Source organism: Ictalurus punctatus, chromosome 4, assembly GCF_001660625.3.
Source record: "Ictalurus punctatus breed USDA103 chromosome 4, Coco_2.0, whole genome shotgun sequence".
Classification (NCBI taxonomy): Eukaryota; Metazoa; Chordata; class Actinopteri; order Siluriformes; family Ictaluridae; genus Ictalurus; species Ictalurus punctatus.
In genome coordinates, this window is record NC_071284.1 from 27708274 (window position 1) to 27727015 (window position 18742).

Sequence of the window (18742 nt, forward strand, 5' to 3'; positions counted from 1 at the left end):
CTGAAGTAGGTAAATCGATGGATGATCTCATGCTGTTAGGGATGAGAGTCATTTTTCTGATAGATGCTTACTCAGGTGGTTTCCCACACAAGTGATGTCACTGTGTCTTGTTCACTCACTGTGAAGGTGACCCTGCAGTACACTGATTGAAATTAGCCCCTGATTGATTCGTCTGGTGTGGAACATCATTACTGTCTCTGTTACCCTCTTGCTCAGCTTTTAATGAGTCACTGCTTATCCTGACTTGGGTTTCTGCTATCTCATACATACACACACACATTAGAATTTGCGGCGACCCTGGCCAGAATAAAACAGTTACTGTAGATGAATTAATGACATGAACTTATTCTCCAATTACATATTAATGCTTTACTCTAACTTTTTCCAGGTAATGTGACTCTACTGAACAGGATGCTACTGGACGCTGGTCTTACAGCTGAACTGGTCAATCTTTGGAAAAAGCAGAGTGTGTAAGTAAATCATGCTTCAGATATGCAGATTCAGCCTGAGTTCTTATTGCATCATGTTCTCAACTTGATGTCATGAGTTTATGTGTTTGATTTCAACCAAACAAAGTAATGTGTTTAGATTTTGTTCTATTTCAAATGACTAAAGTTATTAGAACAGGTATTAAAGTTAACCATAAACTTAAACCCAGCCTTTACAACATCATACAAATGGGCCATATATATTGTCATGAATTTATATGAGTGAGACACTGTTGGTGTAAAAGCTTAAGTGAATTTGGAACAATAAAAACTACAATGTCTTGAATAAGTATTCAACCCATTGAACTTTTTCATATTTTAAGGTAAATTCTAGAAAAGTAGCCAATAATATTGAAGTGTGGGGGAAATATTCAATATAGTTTGTAAAATTGCTAAATTATTTGCATATATAAAAATGTCAATGTTGTGATCCACCCCTGTTATTGTGAAATCCTAAATGAGTTCTGGTGCAACCGGTTGCCATCAGATGTCACGTTGTTAGTTAAATTCCATCCACTTGTATGCATTTAAAGTGTCACAAAATCTCAACATAAAAACACCTAGTGATGGAAGGTCATAGATTTTGTTAGCGAACATTCTTAAAGTAACAGGACCTATTTATATAACAGGACCTATTACAGTGGGGGGAAATACAGTAAGTATTGAATGGATCAAAAAAAATTTCAGTAAATATATTTCCAATGAAATTATTCACATGAAATTTTCACCAGACATCATTATTAACTCAAGAAATGTGAAAATATAAAGAACTCACAACATTAAAGTCCATAAATAAAGTTATGTGTAATAAAGTGGAGTGACACATGAAAAAAAAAGTACTGAACACACTTAGAAAAAGCAGTTCTTCAAGTCAAGGTAAGGCAAGGAACCAGCTGAAATCCTAAAGTAATTATACCCCCTATCTGTGCTAATTAATATCAGCTGGGTTAGTAAATTGATGGTATATAAAAAGGCTTTTCATTGCTAAGGTGCCACACAAGAAACATCTCGTGATGGGTAAAAGCAAAGAGCTCTCCCAAGACCTTCACAACCTTATTGTTGGAATCGGATACAGATGTATTTCAAAAGTTCTGAATCCTCCAGTAAGCACCATTGGGGCCATTATCCGCATGCACAGAAGCTCCTCGCAAGATTTCTGACCAGGGAGTCAGAAGAATAGTCAGAAAAGTAGCCCAAGAACCAAGGACCACTCGGAAAGAGCTGCAGAAACACTTGGAGGCAGCAGGTGCCATCGTCACAGAGAAAACAATAGACAATGCACTCCACTGCTCACGCTCACCGCACAAGACTCCATTACTAAAGAAAAGACATGTTGAAGCTTGTTAAAGTTTGCTACGACTCATTTGGAGAAGCCTATGAAATACTGGGAGAGTGTAGTCTGGTCAGACGAGAGCAAAATTGAACTTTTTGGCTGTTATATTACACACCATGTTTGGAGAAGAAATGGCACTGCACATCACCCTAAAACACTATACCAACAGCGAATACCAACAATTCCCAGAAGACTTGCATCTCTAAATTCTGCCAAACATTTCTATCAAGTAGGGTGTTGTAATCCCCGAAAAAGGGTTGAAAACTTGTGCAACTAATAAATGTCTGCTTTTTGTTTAATGTCTTTGTGTTACAATAGAAATGACCAAATCTAATGATAAAAATCTGAGTTAATTCCTGGCTATAACAGTACAAAACTGCATTAAATATACTGGATGCTTCTTAAGCAGAAAATAAATAAATAAATAAATAACCTAATAAATAAACCAGAATGCGTCATTGTGAGAAATCGGGCTTGATGGTTGTCATTTTCCTAATTGGTTGCTCAGTGCTCTTTAAACCATTTTAAATGACTCAAAACAGACACCAAAACATCATGTGTGTATGTGAATGAATAGTGAAATCATGACTGACAAGTTAACTGTTGGGGGCAATCATAATTATTATATTTGTTGTAATACAGAGAAGGTGTGTTAGCCCGGTTTGTGGCTACAGATGGGGGCATCACACGGGTTTATCCTAAAAGGTGAGAAACAGCATTTAAGTTCATCTTAGTTAATTTGTTTCACCTGATGTTTGACTTATTAGAAATACATTGTTTTTGTGAAGCAAGTGTGTGTGTGTGTGTGTGTGTGTGTGTGTGTGTGTGTGTCTGTCTGCTCATACATTTCGCATCCATATGTGAGAGGTATTAGATGCTTTAAGAAAGATGCAGGATGTGGGAGAGAATTTCTGGAAACATGTGATACTCAGTGGGAACACTGAAGAGTTGTGATGTGCCCGTCCTGCTGTTTTAAATCACAGAAAGTAGTTTATGACTCACTTTGTTATCCCCAAAATGCCCCCCCCCCCCCCCCCCCCCCCCGCCTTCTCTTTCTCTCTTTTTGTCATTAACTATACTCTACAAAAGTGTGAGACTGGGACTGAGTTCATACAGCAGTTTTTTTGTTTGTTTGTTTTTGTTTTTTTGAAGTTAAAAACAGCAGGACAGTCTGAGTGCAAATTACTCAGTGATTGAGACATAAATAGTCGTTGTAGCAAAATGAAGATGATTTAAGTAAACTTATTCCACAGAGCTATCGAATTCTTGGATCTCATTGGTCAGATGATGTTGAATAATTTTCTCTAACAGCACAGCCTGGACAGTAATTTCATCTGTAATCCAAATCACATATTTTTATTTTAATGTGTATTTTATTATTTCTAGAGTAACAACTCATTCACGTGCTCCATGTAAGCTAAAGCTAATAATAAACACTTTAGAGATGTGCTGTTATTTAAGAAACAACATATAATCTTTGATATTATTAAGCTTTCTGAAAGGAGACTGTATTTAACATTGATTGAGTCTCCACAGTCAAGTGCTTTTTGACAGTTAGTAAGCTTTCCACCATGGGAAAGTCTTTAGGACAGAGGACTTTATGCTTTCAAGCTGTTTTTTTCTTCTTCACTGGGAATAACTGTTTATAGCTGCTATAATATTAGTGATAACAGGAAGTAACTGCTCTGTGGACTTTCCACAACATTATAGGTAACTATAAGTAACTATAAGTTATTTAAAAAGTGTAAACAAAATTTCAGGATGTGCTGTTATACAATAATAGTTGATCACTTGTTATTATCCTATTACATCATGTCCCATAAATGTTTAACTACTTACATATACTGGAAAACTGGCATTACATTTGATCACCTCATCTCATTACCATGTAATGTCTGTATCTGTCTCAGTGCTGGAGAGGAGTGGACCGAGAATGCAGAGACCTTTGATTCCAGTTTCTACAAGAGGAGTTTAGACAATGACATTTACATCTTCACCGCCCCTTATGTCAACAGTAAGCAGCTACCAGGCCCCACACACATTGTAGGCATCTTGCAGGTGTTAGAGAGTGAGAGAGAGAGAGACTGGGTGGGTTGGTGGGTGGGTGTGTGTGTGTGTGTGTGTGTGTGTGTGTGTGTGTGTGTATCTGCTACATTAGACCATTTCTTGAGTAGGCTTTTCTTCTCATTGGCATGCTTCTGATCGCAGCTGTTCATCTATTTGATGCTTGCATGCATGCACACACACGCTTTATCTCCTTCCAACTTCCAAGATGCAGTAAGCCTCTGTTACTTGAATGTCATCGTATGAATAATCCCCACCTGCACGCAAGTGTGGTCTGGATCAATCTCACATTCACACATGCACACACACGAGCATGCGCACACATGCGCGCGCACACACACAAACACACGCACACACATACACACACTCCTACACACAATACATCACATGCATCAATATATCCTACCTAGAAGTTGTGTTAAATGTGTCAAGCCTCTTTTCCTGAGGTTTTATATTAATTTATAAAGCAGAGACTTTAACTCAGACCCAAATCCTTTATGATTGTTGTTTCTGAGTGTAGAATTCTGATCTGCCATCAGAACTCGCAGTGGCTCGCAGTTCATGGCCTTCAGCTTTACATCTACATGCTCTTAGAAGGTGTGGGTATGTTTTATATCTTGGTGGGTCCCTAAAAGGATATGAAAATCTGAGTTATGACCTTCTGAGGACATTTGGCTGATCCTCATGAGGAAAACCATTTATTTTTAACTTGTTTTTTGTACAGAAACTGCTTGCTGTATGGTCCTCACAAGGATAGTAAGACAAACGTGTGTGTGTGTGTGTGTGTGTGTGTGTGTGTGTGTGTGTGTCTGTGTGTTTCTGTCTGTTTCTCCCCTCATTAAACAGAGAGCAGGGAGTCCAGCTATGAATATGGTATTCTGGTCAGTAAAGCTGTGGAACTGGACTTCAATGGAGTCAAACTCAAACCAGCTGGTGAGCACACAAGCGAATTACTGATCACTTTTCAAATGATGAGGACTTAGTGGAGTAGTTCAGCTGTAAATCAAAGTTACACAATTTTCCACTTATTTTCACTTTCAACAAATGTAATCAAAGACATTTGGCTGTTTCTTTTTCAACATTTGCTTCTTTAGTTTTGCACTGTAGCTTCAAAGGGAAACATGTAATGAAAGTCTCACCCAATACATCATTGTTTTTATTTTATTTTTTTTTTTGCAGGTATAGTCAGTCTTCTGTACTATATTATCTATATAGTTGCACTATATTATCATTTTCAAACTGTCAGTTCAAGTTAATTTTATTTGAATAACATTTTTAACAATAGATACTGTCTCAAAGCAGCTTTGCATGAAGCCAGTTACAGATTTAGAGATCTAATGAGCGAGCCAGAGGTGACAACGGCAAAGAAATAAAAACACACTGAGAAGATGCAGAGGAGCCGGACACAAATGGGAACCCATCCACTTCTGGGTAACACCAGATTGTCTTTATAATTACAGCAGCAATTCCTAGGTACAATTCAACAGTATCCACATGAAATTATCCACTAAAGCATAGACTGCCCTGCTTTCTAGAACAAGTCTGCCTTCAAATGTCTTGTTGTCTGTGCTCAGGTGAATATTCACCCTGGTTGTCCAAGATGGTGGCCCATCTTTACCGTACAGCAGTGGTCACCATCCCTGTTCCTGGAGATCTACCTTCCTGAAAACTTTAGCTCTAACCATAATCGTGCCCACCTGACCATCGAGTCATTGCCTTAAGAAGTTCTTGATCAACTAAAACAGGTGTGTGAGATTTTGGTTGGAGATTAAACCTGCAGGAAGGTAGATCTCCAGGAACAGGTTGGTGACCACTGCCGTGCAGTGTTCAGCTACAGTGTGAAGTTTTATAGATATTTATAAATTACAGTGAGTCATGTCCTGTGTAACATTGGCAAATCTGTGGGGCATGCCTGATATATCTAGATGAGGCCTGAAACAGATGAGATGGGATGGAATCAAGGTGAAACATCTGGTAGCATTGCCACCTCACATTTCCAGGATCCCAGGCTTGAACTTGAGCTAAGCGTACTGTTTATGCGGAGTTCCACAAGTTCTCCCCGTGTCTATGTGGGTTTCCTGCTGGTTCTCCAGTATCCTCCAACCTACTAAAAGCATGCCAATCTATGCACTGGCTATGCTTAATTTGATGTTAATGAGTGTATGAATGTGAGTGTGCATAGTGCCATACTGCGATGGCCTGTCATCCCGTAGATAGTGTGTCTCTTCCTTTCACCCAGTGTTCGAGGGTAGGCTCCAGAATCCACCATGACCCTAACCAGGATAAAGTGAAGATGAATGAATGAAAAAAGATTAGGATTTAATGAGAGAGACTTCCATTACTGGTTAGCTACATTAAACTAAAACACTAAACATGTCTTGGCATTTATGGGGGAAATTGTGTAAATTTGATTTTCCTTTAGGATACCTGACATGGATTTGTAAATGACATATTCACTGTACGTAGAACTCACTGCTTTGTGTCACGGCCTTCTGTTAATGCTCGCAGTCTGTAGCCTACATGAGGAGAGACAGGCATCGGTGGTTGTATTTCTCAGAAAACGCACAGAAAGTTCAGAACGGTGCTGTCGGTTCTCATATCCCAATACGAGGAATACATTCATAGTGCGGCCTCTGTGTTTATGATGTGTAACGTGTTCACTTGCAGTGGTGGGAGTCAAACTCAATGTATCTGCCTGGATGAACAGCTTCATGAATGCCACCATGAAGATAAATGTAAGTGAAACAATTCCCCTTATCTGAACATGTGGAAGGCATTTAGTTACAGACTGTAGTCCGGCTGATATTACAGTCTGGAAACAGAGAAGGCCTGACTCACTCTAATAAATGATGCAAAGACTGTTTGGGCAATTCTCAGCTTTCGCCTCTCACGATTTTCTCCCTGCAGTGTAAGGATGAAATCTGTGGCTGCCTCAGGAATGATAAGGTACTGCAAGTGTTTTGTGGTGTGATGTATTAGAGTTCAGAAGTTCCTGGATTTGTCCAGCCCATTTCTGTTTGCTGTGTCAGTCATGTTCACTCTGTTATGATCAGCATGTGGACTGTGTCATACTGGATGATGGAGGCTTCCTGCTCATGTCCAATCAGGACGAATACATCACACAGGTCAGAGTCCCAGTGCTCACATCAGTATCTCAGGAAAATGCAGGTGCATATTATTGTTTAAGCATACAATATTCATCCTCTCCATGATAGATATTATTTACTGCTTAAGAGAACAAAATATGCAAGAATATGCACTGGATCAAATTCACAAATTTCTACAGTGTATCTCTGTATTATAACTGCAGTGAATCATGCTCATTTTGCTCAGATGGATGTTGCTGCTTCCATAGATCTTACGCTGGAAGAAATTATAATGTTTTAGTAGTGTATCCAAGCAAACCTGTTATTTTCATACCAAAAGCACTTTGGTATGAAACCTCTAACACCAGAAAACTGGAACTATGCTTTATTTCATTAGCTGCCAATACTATCAGTCCAACACAAAAGATTTCAGACATAAAGTTTTTGGAACTTCTCAAGATTGGCACCAACAGCAAGTAATGGTACTTGGAAGTATTGCCTGTTGCTCATCTGTTAGGCATGCTTTGTTGCACAACACACACAATATATATATTTATTTATTTATTTATTTATTTATTAGTACGACACTTATGCCATCAAAAGCAACTGTTTAAGTTCTCACAAGTTCTGAAAAACCAGTACTGTGGGTGAAAAGCTATAACACTCTTTGTATCATTACTGACAGCATCATCTGTTCTGACTCTGACAGTTCCTCAACCTCAGCTATATTACTATAGTTCATAATCGGTCTCAGTTAGAGATGTGTGCAGGACTGTTTTTTTTAAATCCCACTCACACACCTTTTATTTTTGTTTATAAATTCCCTCTATACTTTCTAACAAATCTAACTGGTTAAAGTTTACAAAATATAAACAAACGATTAGCCTAATTGATACTTTACTGTCTCTGACCAAGCAGTTACGAAGGATGCTGTAACATTCACATTAATAAATACAATGTTTTCCTGTGAGCTTCGTATCCAACTGCTCACATGCGCCCAGTGAAAGCAAAACCCTCCCACTAACATGACTTTTTTTGTTGCTTCCTATGGCATCCCAGTCCCAATGCACAAATCTAGTCCCAAACAGATGTCCAATGAATAATATATTAGTATAAATTTACACCCCTTCGCAGTGCAAGCATTTTATTGCACTATGAACATAAATATTTTAGTTTTCTCCTCCTATGGTCTCCCAACTTTACTGTTTTTAATGCACTGATGACTTCAATACAACAGTTGACACTCCTCACACTACACTTTGTATCATTACTACATGTAACATACTGCATATCTTAGACATCCATTTTTGCACATTCCCTGCTTAATTTGTACATCCCTTTTTGCACATTCCTGTACATATATTTCTTATTCCTTATTATTTCTTATTCATTTCTGATTTTTGTTTTAAATTTTAATTTACTATTTAATGCACAGTCTAAACAGGAGTAGGTCAGGTTTTCATTTCACTGCAAGCAATATACTGTATATAATGTGTATGTGACCAATAAAAATCTTGAATCTTTATATCATTACAGTGTTAACTTCTTATGTAGTAAAAATTCTATTTAATTTTGTCATTGTGCGATTTTTTTTGTTTGCTTGTTTATCAATGTATTATTATTGACGGAATTTGAAAACCTGTTATCATCCATGTGGGATTTTATTCCAGCCAGTATGAGCAATACGATTTACCACAAAACAAAGGACACAAGTTAATCAAACAAAGAATACAAGTTAATCAAAGCACCTCTTTCGAGACATAGTTTATTTTTAATGTGCAGTTAAGAAATGCTCTCAATGTTAAAATGATTCAAAGCATAAAATATATTTATCTGTCTGAAATATGTCACTTACCCACTTTGTGTGTGTGTGTGTGTGTGTGTGTGTGTGTGTGTGTGTGTGTGTGTGTGTGTGTTCACGTTTTAGATTGGTCAGTTCTTTGGCGAAGTGGACCCCATTCTGATGACCAGTCTGTTGAATACATCACTCTACTCGTTTAATAAAACCTACGACTATCAGTCAGTGTGTGACCCTGAGAAAGAACCAAAGGCTGCCGCTGGGCCACGATCTGCCTATGTGGTAAGAGAGTGTGTGTAGTGGTAAAAGAAAAGCAAGAGTGTGTGCATGTGTGGTGGAGTGTGTGCTTGCATGTTTACATTTGAATTTGTGTATTTATATGCACACAAGCATCCAGGTCCTTGTGTCTAGGTCTAGGTCCTTGTGCATATAAATGATTGTTTTATCTTGTGTGTGTGTGTGTGCGCGTGTGTCTGTGTGTGCGTGTATTCTGTTTTCAGCCTACCGTAGCGGACATGTTAAATCTGGGCTGGTGGGCCTCCAGTGCCGCATGGTAAGAGGATTTGAGTGGTTGTGTCAGTGTTATTCAGTCTGTTTAATCCTATTGAAGGATGCACACAGTGAAGGATGCACCCAGTTGTTCTCTTTTTCTCAGGTCAATGCTTCAGCACTTCCTCCTCAGTCTCACTTTCCCAAGTTTTCTACACGCAGGTAAGTTTTATAAACAATATGACATTTCTCTCCACTCTATCTGGTTATGCATTTGCATATCAAAAACAGTGCTCCAGGAGAGTACGCGTTCGTGTGTGTGTGTGTGTGTGTGTGTGTGTGTGTGTGTGTGTGTGTGTGTGTGTGTGTGTGTTTTCTGGCCTATTCAGAAGAGGACGTCTCAGATGCCTACTCAAAAGAGAGCTGTATAACAGAGCAGACTCAATATTTCTTTGAGAATGACAACAGGTCTTTCCAAGGTGTGCTGGACTGTGGAAACTGTTCTAGGTGAGAGCTAGGCATAAGTATACTTGTCCTTTATGTCTCTGTCCTTTTCTCCTTTCTTTTTTTCTCTCTGTGTGTATGCTTTTAAAATTAAGTCATTAGCCACCCTACTTCTCATTCTGGATCGTTATTCATCATAATAAGTCTTCTCTCTTAGGAGATGATGTGAGCAGGACAGGTTTCATGCCCTTCTTTTCTCTCTATGGCACCTCAACTCTCCAAACCTCTATGCTTCCCTTTTTCAACCTGATCCCACATTCCCCTTGATGTGTCCGAGATCCTGCGGGCCATAAATCCCGATGTCGTTCGCTCCCCTGGAACTGGGGTAAAGTGAGAGGTGTCTGGAGTTTCAGCTCGCCGCAACCACCAGCCTTTACGAGCCCCACGTGCGACTCTGCATACGATGGTTTTTCTTCTACGTTAACTACTTTAGACATGTAAAGTTTAACGAGAGCCATAAAAAAGAAACCCATTTGCAAAATCTCGGGACGGCGAGCCGCTCCTTTCAGAGTGTGTAATTCAATCTCCCCCTCACACGTTCATGCCCCCTGTTCAGGCCTGGAGAATGTAACACTCAGAGATCTGGAGAAAACCAGATTTAAAATCTGAATTTCAAATTAAATATAAAGATGCATTTCAAAGTTATAACTACCGTGAATCATCTCTCTCACAGTTCTCACAGGATGTGGTTCTGTATGCAAAGTACATATATAACACATAAGGTAAAACTATATCCAGTTTTACAGTTACTCAAGGTTGTGGCTAAACATGTTTATCCCTATTAAAATGGCAGAATACGAATATGCCATCCCAAATAATAGACATAAACAGTAAAAGAGTCTTCATTGGCATATCCTTAATTATTTATATAACAATAGCCAGACCTGTCAAAATATGTCATCATAACCATTATATTGCTTATCAATAAGTATTTGCTAAGAAGGTTGACTATCCATCTAGCTACTGGCCAGTAAACTAGCTTGCATTTAACACTAGTAAACAGTATGAGTAGACTTGTCAAAATATATCATAACCACCACAATTTTCCTGATCAATAATATTTCTTAAGTATTTGCTAAGTAGATTAGCTGTCTAGCTAGCTAACTGCCCATAAACTAGCTTGCACTGGTAAAACATTATAGGAGACTTACTTGGTGCTATTATAGTCATAGTAGTTTATATAACCACCAAAATAATAATAAATTAAACTATTACAAACAGTAGCCAGTTCTACAGTATAAGACTATTCTGATCAACACTAAAATTAGTTTCGCTAGCTAGCTATCTAGCTTCTACACAGCTTTAATGTTTAAGGTTTTCAGGTACCACATAATCCTCTAATCTAAGACATGGAGCTTATTTTCTGGCATCACTGAACATCTCAAATCAAATTTTTACAGACATTCGGAGAAAGTCTGTTTTAAATAGAAAAATGTGATGTTATTAGCACTTTGTTAGTAAGTTTTACCCAAACACAAATCTCTATAATTAGAATCAGCCATCCAAGAGCATTTAAAAAATTACATTTTGAGTTTATGGGCACTTAAACAAGCTGAAGTTTAGGCTTTGATGTGCAGGTTATCTACGTGCGGTTGAATCATGCTTTCCACTGCGTTTCTCGGGAATAAAGCATTCTCCAGTGGCCAGGTGGGAGAGTGCTCGTAAGCTTGGAGAACAATTTAGACGACAGGATATGTAGCATTCACTTTTTTCTCTGATCATTGAGTGCATGTGTGTAGGGGTTTGTGCTGCAGGTGATTGTATAAGTGTAATCTAGTTCCATGTGTGTGTGTGTACATGACCTGATGACTACTGAGATCAGAGGTCTGTTGTGCTCAGCTAAGTGTGCCCAGCTGCAGTAAACAGTGAGTGATTATGGAAGGCGCAGGTGAGATGTAATAGAGCGCTTTCACGCATGCACACAGTCACGCACACACTCACTCTGAGTTACATTTCCCAACTGCTCTACTGTACACCACACTACAAAGCCATGAGTCACACTCCAAAGAGGGGAGCTGAGGGAAAGCAGAGAGGGATGTTGTAAAGAAAAACTGGTGCCTGCCCAGAAACCCATTCAGCGTTGACAGCATGTAACAAGCCGCAAACCTGCTTTCCAACGGGACATTCTGATCTAAGATTACATTCACTAAAGACTTTAGCACATGTCTATTGTTTTAGCATAAAGTGAGCCCACATGACTAGTGATGGCTATAAAGCAAAGAGCTACAGATTCTAAATCTTTGTATATATCAAATAATCCCTAAAGTTAAATAATTGGATTTGCATGAGCTAATAACATTTACACATAATGAATGCTGTAGCCATCTGAACCATAGCCATTTATTCTGCTGCTCTCTCAACAATGTCAATGTACCATTAAAGGTACAATACTGGTCCTGAATGAGTTTTAATGGTACAACACCCTACTGAAATCGTATGGACACTGAAACAAACAGTTTAGTACCCTTTTAGTAAGGTTGCTTCTACACATATTAGAGATTGATATGTTTGGTTTGTTTGCTATTTGGTTTGGTTTAGTTCCACACTGCAAATAATTAAACAAGCTAAAAACAAAACAAAAAAATGTTGGCTGAGGGACATGTAGGGCTGAAAACATCCTCGTAAGACTCTTTCATGCATTGGTCAGAAGTATGGTGATGGAGTTTGAGTAGAAATGACAAAAATCATCCAAGCACAGGAAACACAGAGCTGGCCCTCAATAAGTTATTGGCCATCAAAAATTATACAAATGACTAGATTAAAACATTGTGTATTGCATCCACAGATCTCCCAAACACATGCCATTTCTGCAGCTCAACAGGTCTGTACTTTGGCTCAGTTTGCACCTTATGGCACAGTTTAGCAGCTCAGGTCGACAGAAAAAAAAGAATGTATCACACAACATAAAGTGCACTGCATTAACAGTATACAAGTGGGATTTTCATTGTAATATAAAGAAAGAAAAAAAATATTTTTTTTAAACAGTAGCCACATCTATAAGACTATTCTGTTAATCACCGACATTAGCCACATTAGCTAGCTAGCTTACACACCGGTGCAATGGTTAAGGTTTTCAGGTACCAATTTATCCTCTAATCTTATTTTATGGCATCACTGAAATTCTCAAATCAGATTTTTACAGACGTTCTGAGAAAGTCTGTTTTAAATAGAAAAATGTGGCTTCATTAGCACTTTGTTAGCCAGTTTGACCCAAATACAAATCTCTATAATTCGAATCAGCCACCCAAGAGCATTTAAAATTACATTGTAAGTTTACGGGCATTTGAAGTTTGGGCTTTGATGTGCAGGTTATCTAAGTGCCGAAGAATCACGCTTGTTCATCATGTTTGGTTTGCTTCCTGCAGTTGGGCTGCTTCAGGGTTGAATCACTTTCTCACTACAATTAAAACCAGACTAGAGTTTGACTGGAAAGGATAAAGACCATCTCATAGCTGTGTTCTCACCTGCACGAATGAACTGCACGTAGAGGGAAAATCAGGGTTCAATTCAACTGGACTAAATGCTGCATATGTAAAACCACCAGTCTAAAACTGCTCCTGAACCTGAATTGCAAAAAATAATAATAATAATTTGCTTTATATGCCATTGTTTTTTGTGGTTTTCCAGAATGTACCGAGCAGAGAAGCTGCCCAGCACTAACCTGGTGTTTCTAATTACTGATGCCAAGAGCACCTGTCTTTCCTGTGACACCAAGCCAGTGAGACAGGCCGAGCAGCCTTGTATCCTTCTGTAAAACACTGAACACTGAATCCTGATGGACTTTACTTAAGGCTGTGTGTATAGCTCACAGGAATACCCGGAGGAAACCCCAGAGACACAGGGAGAACATGCAAACTCTGTGCACACAGGGCAGAGGCAGTATTCGTACCCCCAACCCTAGAGGTGCGAGGCAAACATGCTAATCACTAAGTCACCGTGTCCCTGGTTTAAAATTTATGTAACGTGATAATAAAAAATAATAATAATATACCTGAAAAAATACTAACTTACCAACTTATTGAACAAACAAACAAACAAACAAATATGTGTGTGTGTATATATATATATATATATATATATATATATATATATATATATATATATATATATATCTCATATTTTTAATGTTTGTATGTAAAGTTTATGTATATTTTAAGTAGGGAAGAAAACACGGCAGAGCAAGCTGTTATGGGGAAATAACTGAACTGCAAAGCCCTCTGTAGAGACTTTACCTCTGACTGTTACAAAGTACTGACACTACGGACTCCTTCCTTTGATGCTAAATAAACATTTCCTCAGAGAAAACAATTCATATCATATATCATAATAATACAAATAATATCAACAATTAGACATGGCTTTTAATCAGTCTCAGTTTAGCTCTTACTTAAGAAATGTTAACATATTAGGATTTCTGAAATTATTTTGATTGTGAACTCAGATTTTAGACATGATATTAGCTTAACTATAACTTTTGCATTTATGACAGTCATCACTCTCAGTTCTGCAGGGTTTCTGATTACACCTGATTAATTGATATGTTGTTTATGAAAGCATGCTTGATGGAGATGAATTGGAGCAGGAAAAGAACTCAGACTGAAGAACACTGTGTTATATACAACATGCTAATGTTACTTTATACACTGCTGTCAAACTGCATGGGGAGGTACACTGTGAGATGTGTTACAGACGACGTGTATTTTCCTGATGCTTTTGAATCAGCCACTGGTCCGGACCCCTGTATACTGGCCCATAACCCTCGCTACAGAAAAGGCCCAGATGTCTGCTTTGATAACAACATTGATGTAAGTTAAACACAAGCTAGAAGAGTTACAAGACTACCCAACCCAAAAGAAGACCTCTATAAAACTTTTATATGTATGATTCAAGTCTGTTTTTGGTTGATTTGTTAATAGTAGTCCAAAATTATTAGCAATCTCTAGGTCTGCTCAATCCCTTCTTCTTTTACACTCACGTTAAGGGATTAATCATAACTTTTTTTTTAATGTTGGTACACTTTTCTAAAATTATGTATATATGATTTACTGCTTTTGTTAGCAATTCATATTGTTCCTTCTTTCAACTCATTTCTCTTTATTTTCCTTTTCTTTTTCATCTCACCTTCACTATTGACTGCTTATCATTTCCACCATTCTCAGGATGAACCTTTGTGTCCCATCAATGCATCTTCTTCCTTGGCTTCATCTTCCTCCATCCTTATACTGATGTTTCTCTTTTGTGTATGATGGTTAGTTTTGTGTTTGTTTGTAGCTTAATAGAAATGTCCTCACAAAAGAATACATCAAACATTGGCATGATGTAAAGCTTCTGAAGCCTAAAATAACTAAAGGCAGCAATTTTTGCATTAACATCAAAAATATAATGCAAATTCCCATGATTAGATTATGATCTCCAGCTTCACTGTCAGTATAAACACACAGAGAATCAAGGCGCCACAACTTTCTCTCTGCTGTGGAAATAGGAAGTATCTGTCTTGTTCCTGAGAGAGTTTTAGGGAAATAAACATGCGTTTCCTCCCTTTTGAAGCTCAGCCTTTCCTCATGCCAACATACACAAACATGCTCACACTTCAAAATAAGATCAGTGCTGCAAGGTATTTAAGTTATCCAGTAGAATATAATCAAATTTATTAATACAAATACATAAGTGTGAGAGCCTGAAACAGCCTGCCACATGCAAATATTTTGATATTTTCTACTACATAGAGTTCTGAAATCTACAGAAACTCTTTAAGTCTTATTTGCATTTATTTCAATTACAAGTAACATTCTGGCTTTTTAAACTCCCAAAAGTGAAAAGGGAGACCATTGCATTTAAAGATTCCAATTTTAATTTTAACCACAATTCCACTGAAATACACCATGTCTACCTTTACATTTGTAACCTCATCTACTTATGTAAAAACATTACTGACAAATGTGAAAGATTTATTTTTCCCAAGTATGTATAATTCTGTGAAATTCTCACTAAGATTCTTGTCTTGGCTGTAGGAAGACGCATCTGACTGTGGCAGTGGTTGTAGTCTGATTCCCTCTCTCTGGCCAGTGCTAGCTCTTCAACTGCTACTCCTCTGGCTTCTCACTGGAACCAGCTGCTGTTCCTGACAAGCAGACAGCTGCTGACTGCCCACCAGTTATTCACAGACTGATCATTACACAATTAATCGGCACATACACACTTCACTTCCTAACCACCATTCATGGCCGGACCAGAATTACAAACAACAACCACATCTCACGGAAATCTCTCCTGACGCAGTCTTGGTCAGGAATACATTCCTGATCACAGACACTACACACATTTTTACACACTCTGTGCACACACTGCTGACCAGAACACAGCGTACTAAGACATGACTGTGTTCCACATGTCCACTCCAGGTTTCCTAGATGGAAAGATAAAAGACTATTATTTTCAAAGAGCTACATTTCACTTATCTTTTTCAGTTTCCTTTTGGCGCTAATGAGGAATCAACGCTGGGACTCTCTTTCTTAAAGAGGGAAAGATGTTCCCAGCAAATGTAGCAGTCTTTTTAGCTTTTAAGGGTGGGTATTTTTCTTTTCGCCTGCTACTGCTGCACTTATTTGAGGCTTGAAGAAGGTTGGATCAGTTAAACGAGTGTTGATCTGAGCACATAAATATGATTTAAGAATTGTGAGGTGCCACGTCATGTGTCTAGGGTTGTTTTATGTAATTCACTCTCACATCAAAAGAGTGGTTGAGGTGAAGTAATTCTTTGAATGGCATTCAAAGAATCATTAGAAAGGGGTTTATTATGGAAGAAGTCAATGATCTCTCCCCAGGCCCTAACTCAAACACTGTATTCTACATTTGGCCCACTGACCATTCTGTTTTTTATTATCTGTCATACAGATACTTGATCTACTAGAATTTCTTCCAGTATGAGTTCTATGCCATGATATCATGCGGATGTCCATCACTGAGACGCATGAGACACTTTATTTATGTTAAACTCAGCACATGCCAAATTATGAACGTTCTGTATTCATTACTGCTATCCATAAGAGACACTTTTTTTCCTGAAGAAAAGATCACTGAAGAAACCTTCAGGCATGTATTTGTTTTCTTATCTTTTCCTGGCCTTACTTAAATACTACCCAAGAAAACAGCTACCATTAATTTCAGTTATTATTTTAAAGAAAGCTTAATGATTGACTGTTTGAAGCTCTGCCAGTCCTGAAATAGAGGAAATAATTCTGCCAGCATCAGCATACACTGAGTCATTATAACCTTTTCTATTGTGTCCACAAATATGAGCACATGACTTTAGCAGGATCCTCTAATGGCTGATTTTAACCCGTTTATTTGGATTAGACACATTTGTTGAGGCTGTGGTGAAGCTGTGGTTTTGTCACACTAATCAAGTTAAACAATGCTGAGTGTTTCAGGTGAAAAGTTCATGTGTCAGCTTAGTTGCCAAATGCGCATGAAATACAGCATATTGGACTATATTTTTTGTCACTCTGTAGCCAAGTGGAAGGTGGACGTAGACGAGAGGAAGTTTTCCAGAAGCAGACTCATTTTCTTAAGCGTCTACTGTATTCTGTAGCGTTATTTATGTACTGTATGCAGTCATTTATGAATCTCTGAAAGATCCTTAGCTCTGAATTTGTCACCTCAGACCTCAGGCAGATGTGGCATTGAAGTGCATCAGATAAAGATGGTGTGTGTCCAAACTTTATGTATATAGACTAATCTTAATGAAGTGTATATGAGTACTGTGTATGTTTGCCTTTTTGTTTCCCGGTGTGCAGTGCAAAAAAAGTTAAAACAGAAAAAAAAAATTCCAGGATCCATATTACAATCAGATATATTAATGAAAACTGCATTTTTTGACAGTGCCTATATGGCTACTCATTTTAGCTGCATTGCAAATTGCACATAAAAGTATTAAAAGTATACTGATAAAGAAGCATATTATAAGATTGAACTGTCTATTAAAAGTTTAAATGTTTTCATTGTTTTATTCTGAGATTCGGCATCTATATTTTAGTGTATGTTATAAAAGTGCAGATTTCCTTCATGCAAAATATCCCATTCAGCATATTTCAGGATACCTAATGTTCAGTAATAGACTACCACTTTACATAAGAGGACATGATAAATGAACTTTTGGACATGTTTCCTCTGTTACAATGTAAGTCCACTTCAAGCTAAATCTGACTAAAGCAGTACTGTGTAACAATGAGAACTTGCATGTATCATTAAATAGGCTTTACAGAAGCATCCAAGCCTCCTTATGTAAAGTGGGGGCAGTAGGTGTCGTGTGTGTGTGTGTGTGTGTGTGTGTGTGTGTGTGTGTGTGTGTGTGTGTGTGTGTGTGTGTGTATGTGTGTGTGTGCACGTGTGTGTTCTCTGAATGCTGCTGTCAGCTGCTGTGTTGTCCCGTTGGGCTGCTGTGTGTCCGTGCTCCTGAACGTACTGCTGGTGCTGATGCTCAATGTGCCAGGAGAAGCTTTCCTTCTAGAGTGTTTATCGAAGTTGCTCTTGTTTGCTGATGGGGTGTGGCCTGTGCATTTGTAGCCCCGCCTCTTTTCAGGTTATGCTCTAAAATCCTTATCTTTTTGTGGAACTTGACAAGCCTGAAAACATTTTTGTATACATTTGTACCATGTTATTAAAGAAGATGACAAATGAGGAAAAAAATGTTTGTATTGAATTCGAATGTGTTAATTCTTGTGCAGATATATTCACAATAAAAGTTTATTGTTATTAAACTTTGTTCTTTGCTTTTTTTTCTTTTCTTTTCAGAGCTTCAAAGACAAAAAAGACATTGTGGGCTGCTTTACATTACCATCAATCAATGGGACATTTCCCAGTAATATATGATGTCATAGTATTGTCTTATCACAGTTGCAATATCTAGTTTCGCAATAAAGCATTCGAAGATGGCTGGTAACTCTAGCCCAAGCCCCAGACATCTTGAAAAGAGGGTTAT

General features: G+C 38.0%; 1 protein-coding gene across 5 annotated transcripts in view; it reads left to right on the forward strand.

Moving 5' to 3' along the window:
* LOC108264659 (voltage-dependent calcium channel subunit alpha-2/delta-1) overlaps positions 1-18521 on the forward strand; it is a 118211-nt gene extending 99690 nt beyond the window's left edge. For 4 of the 5 annotated variants that reach the window (XM_047153276.2, XM_053678103.1, XM_053678100.1 and 1 more), the window contains 14 exons: positions 389-470; positions 2464-2526; positions 3732-3835; positions 4732-4818; positions 6553-6620; positions 6793-6831; positions 6939-7010; positions 8899-9051; positions 9270-9322; positions 9425-9480; positions 9648-9765; positions 13390-13502; positions 14485-14567; positions 15774-18521. In XM_047153276.2, coding sequence (XP_047009232.1) covers positions 389-470; positions 2464-2526; positions 3732-3835; positions 4732-4818; positions 6553-6620; positions 6793-6831; positions 6939-7010; positions 8899-9051; positions 9270-9322; positions 9425-9480; positions 9648-9765; positions 13390-13502; positions 14485-14567; positions 15774-15887 — 1205 coding nt within the window. In that variant the 3' untranslated portion in view covers positions 15888-18521. Of the gene's footprint in view, positions 1-388; positions 471-2463; positions 2527-3731; positions 3836-4731; positions 4819-6552; positions 6621-6792; positions 6832-6938; positions 7011-8898; positions 9052-9269; positions 9323-9424; positions 9481-9647; positions 9766-13389; positions 13503-14484; positions 14568-14921; positions 15572-15773 lie in introns of those variants that run through there. The other variant, XM_053678101.1, reaches the window with a different exon arrangement.
* The last annotated feature ends 221 nt before the right edge of the window (positions 18522-18742 follow it).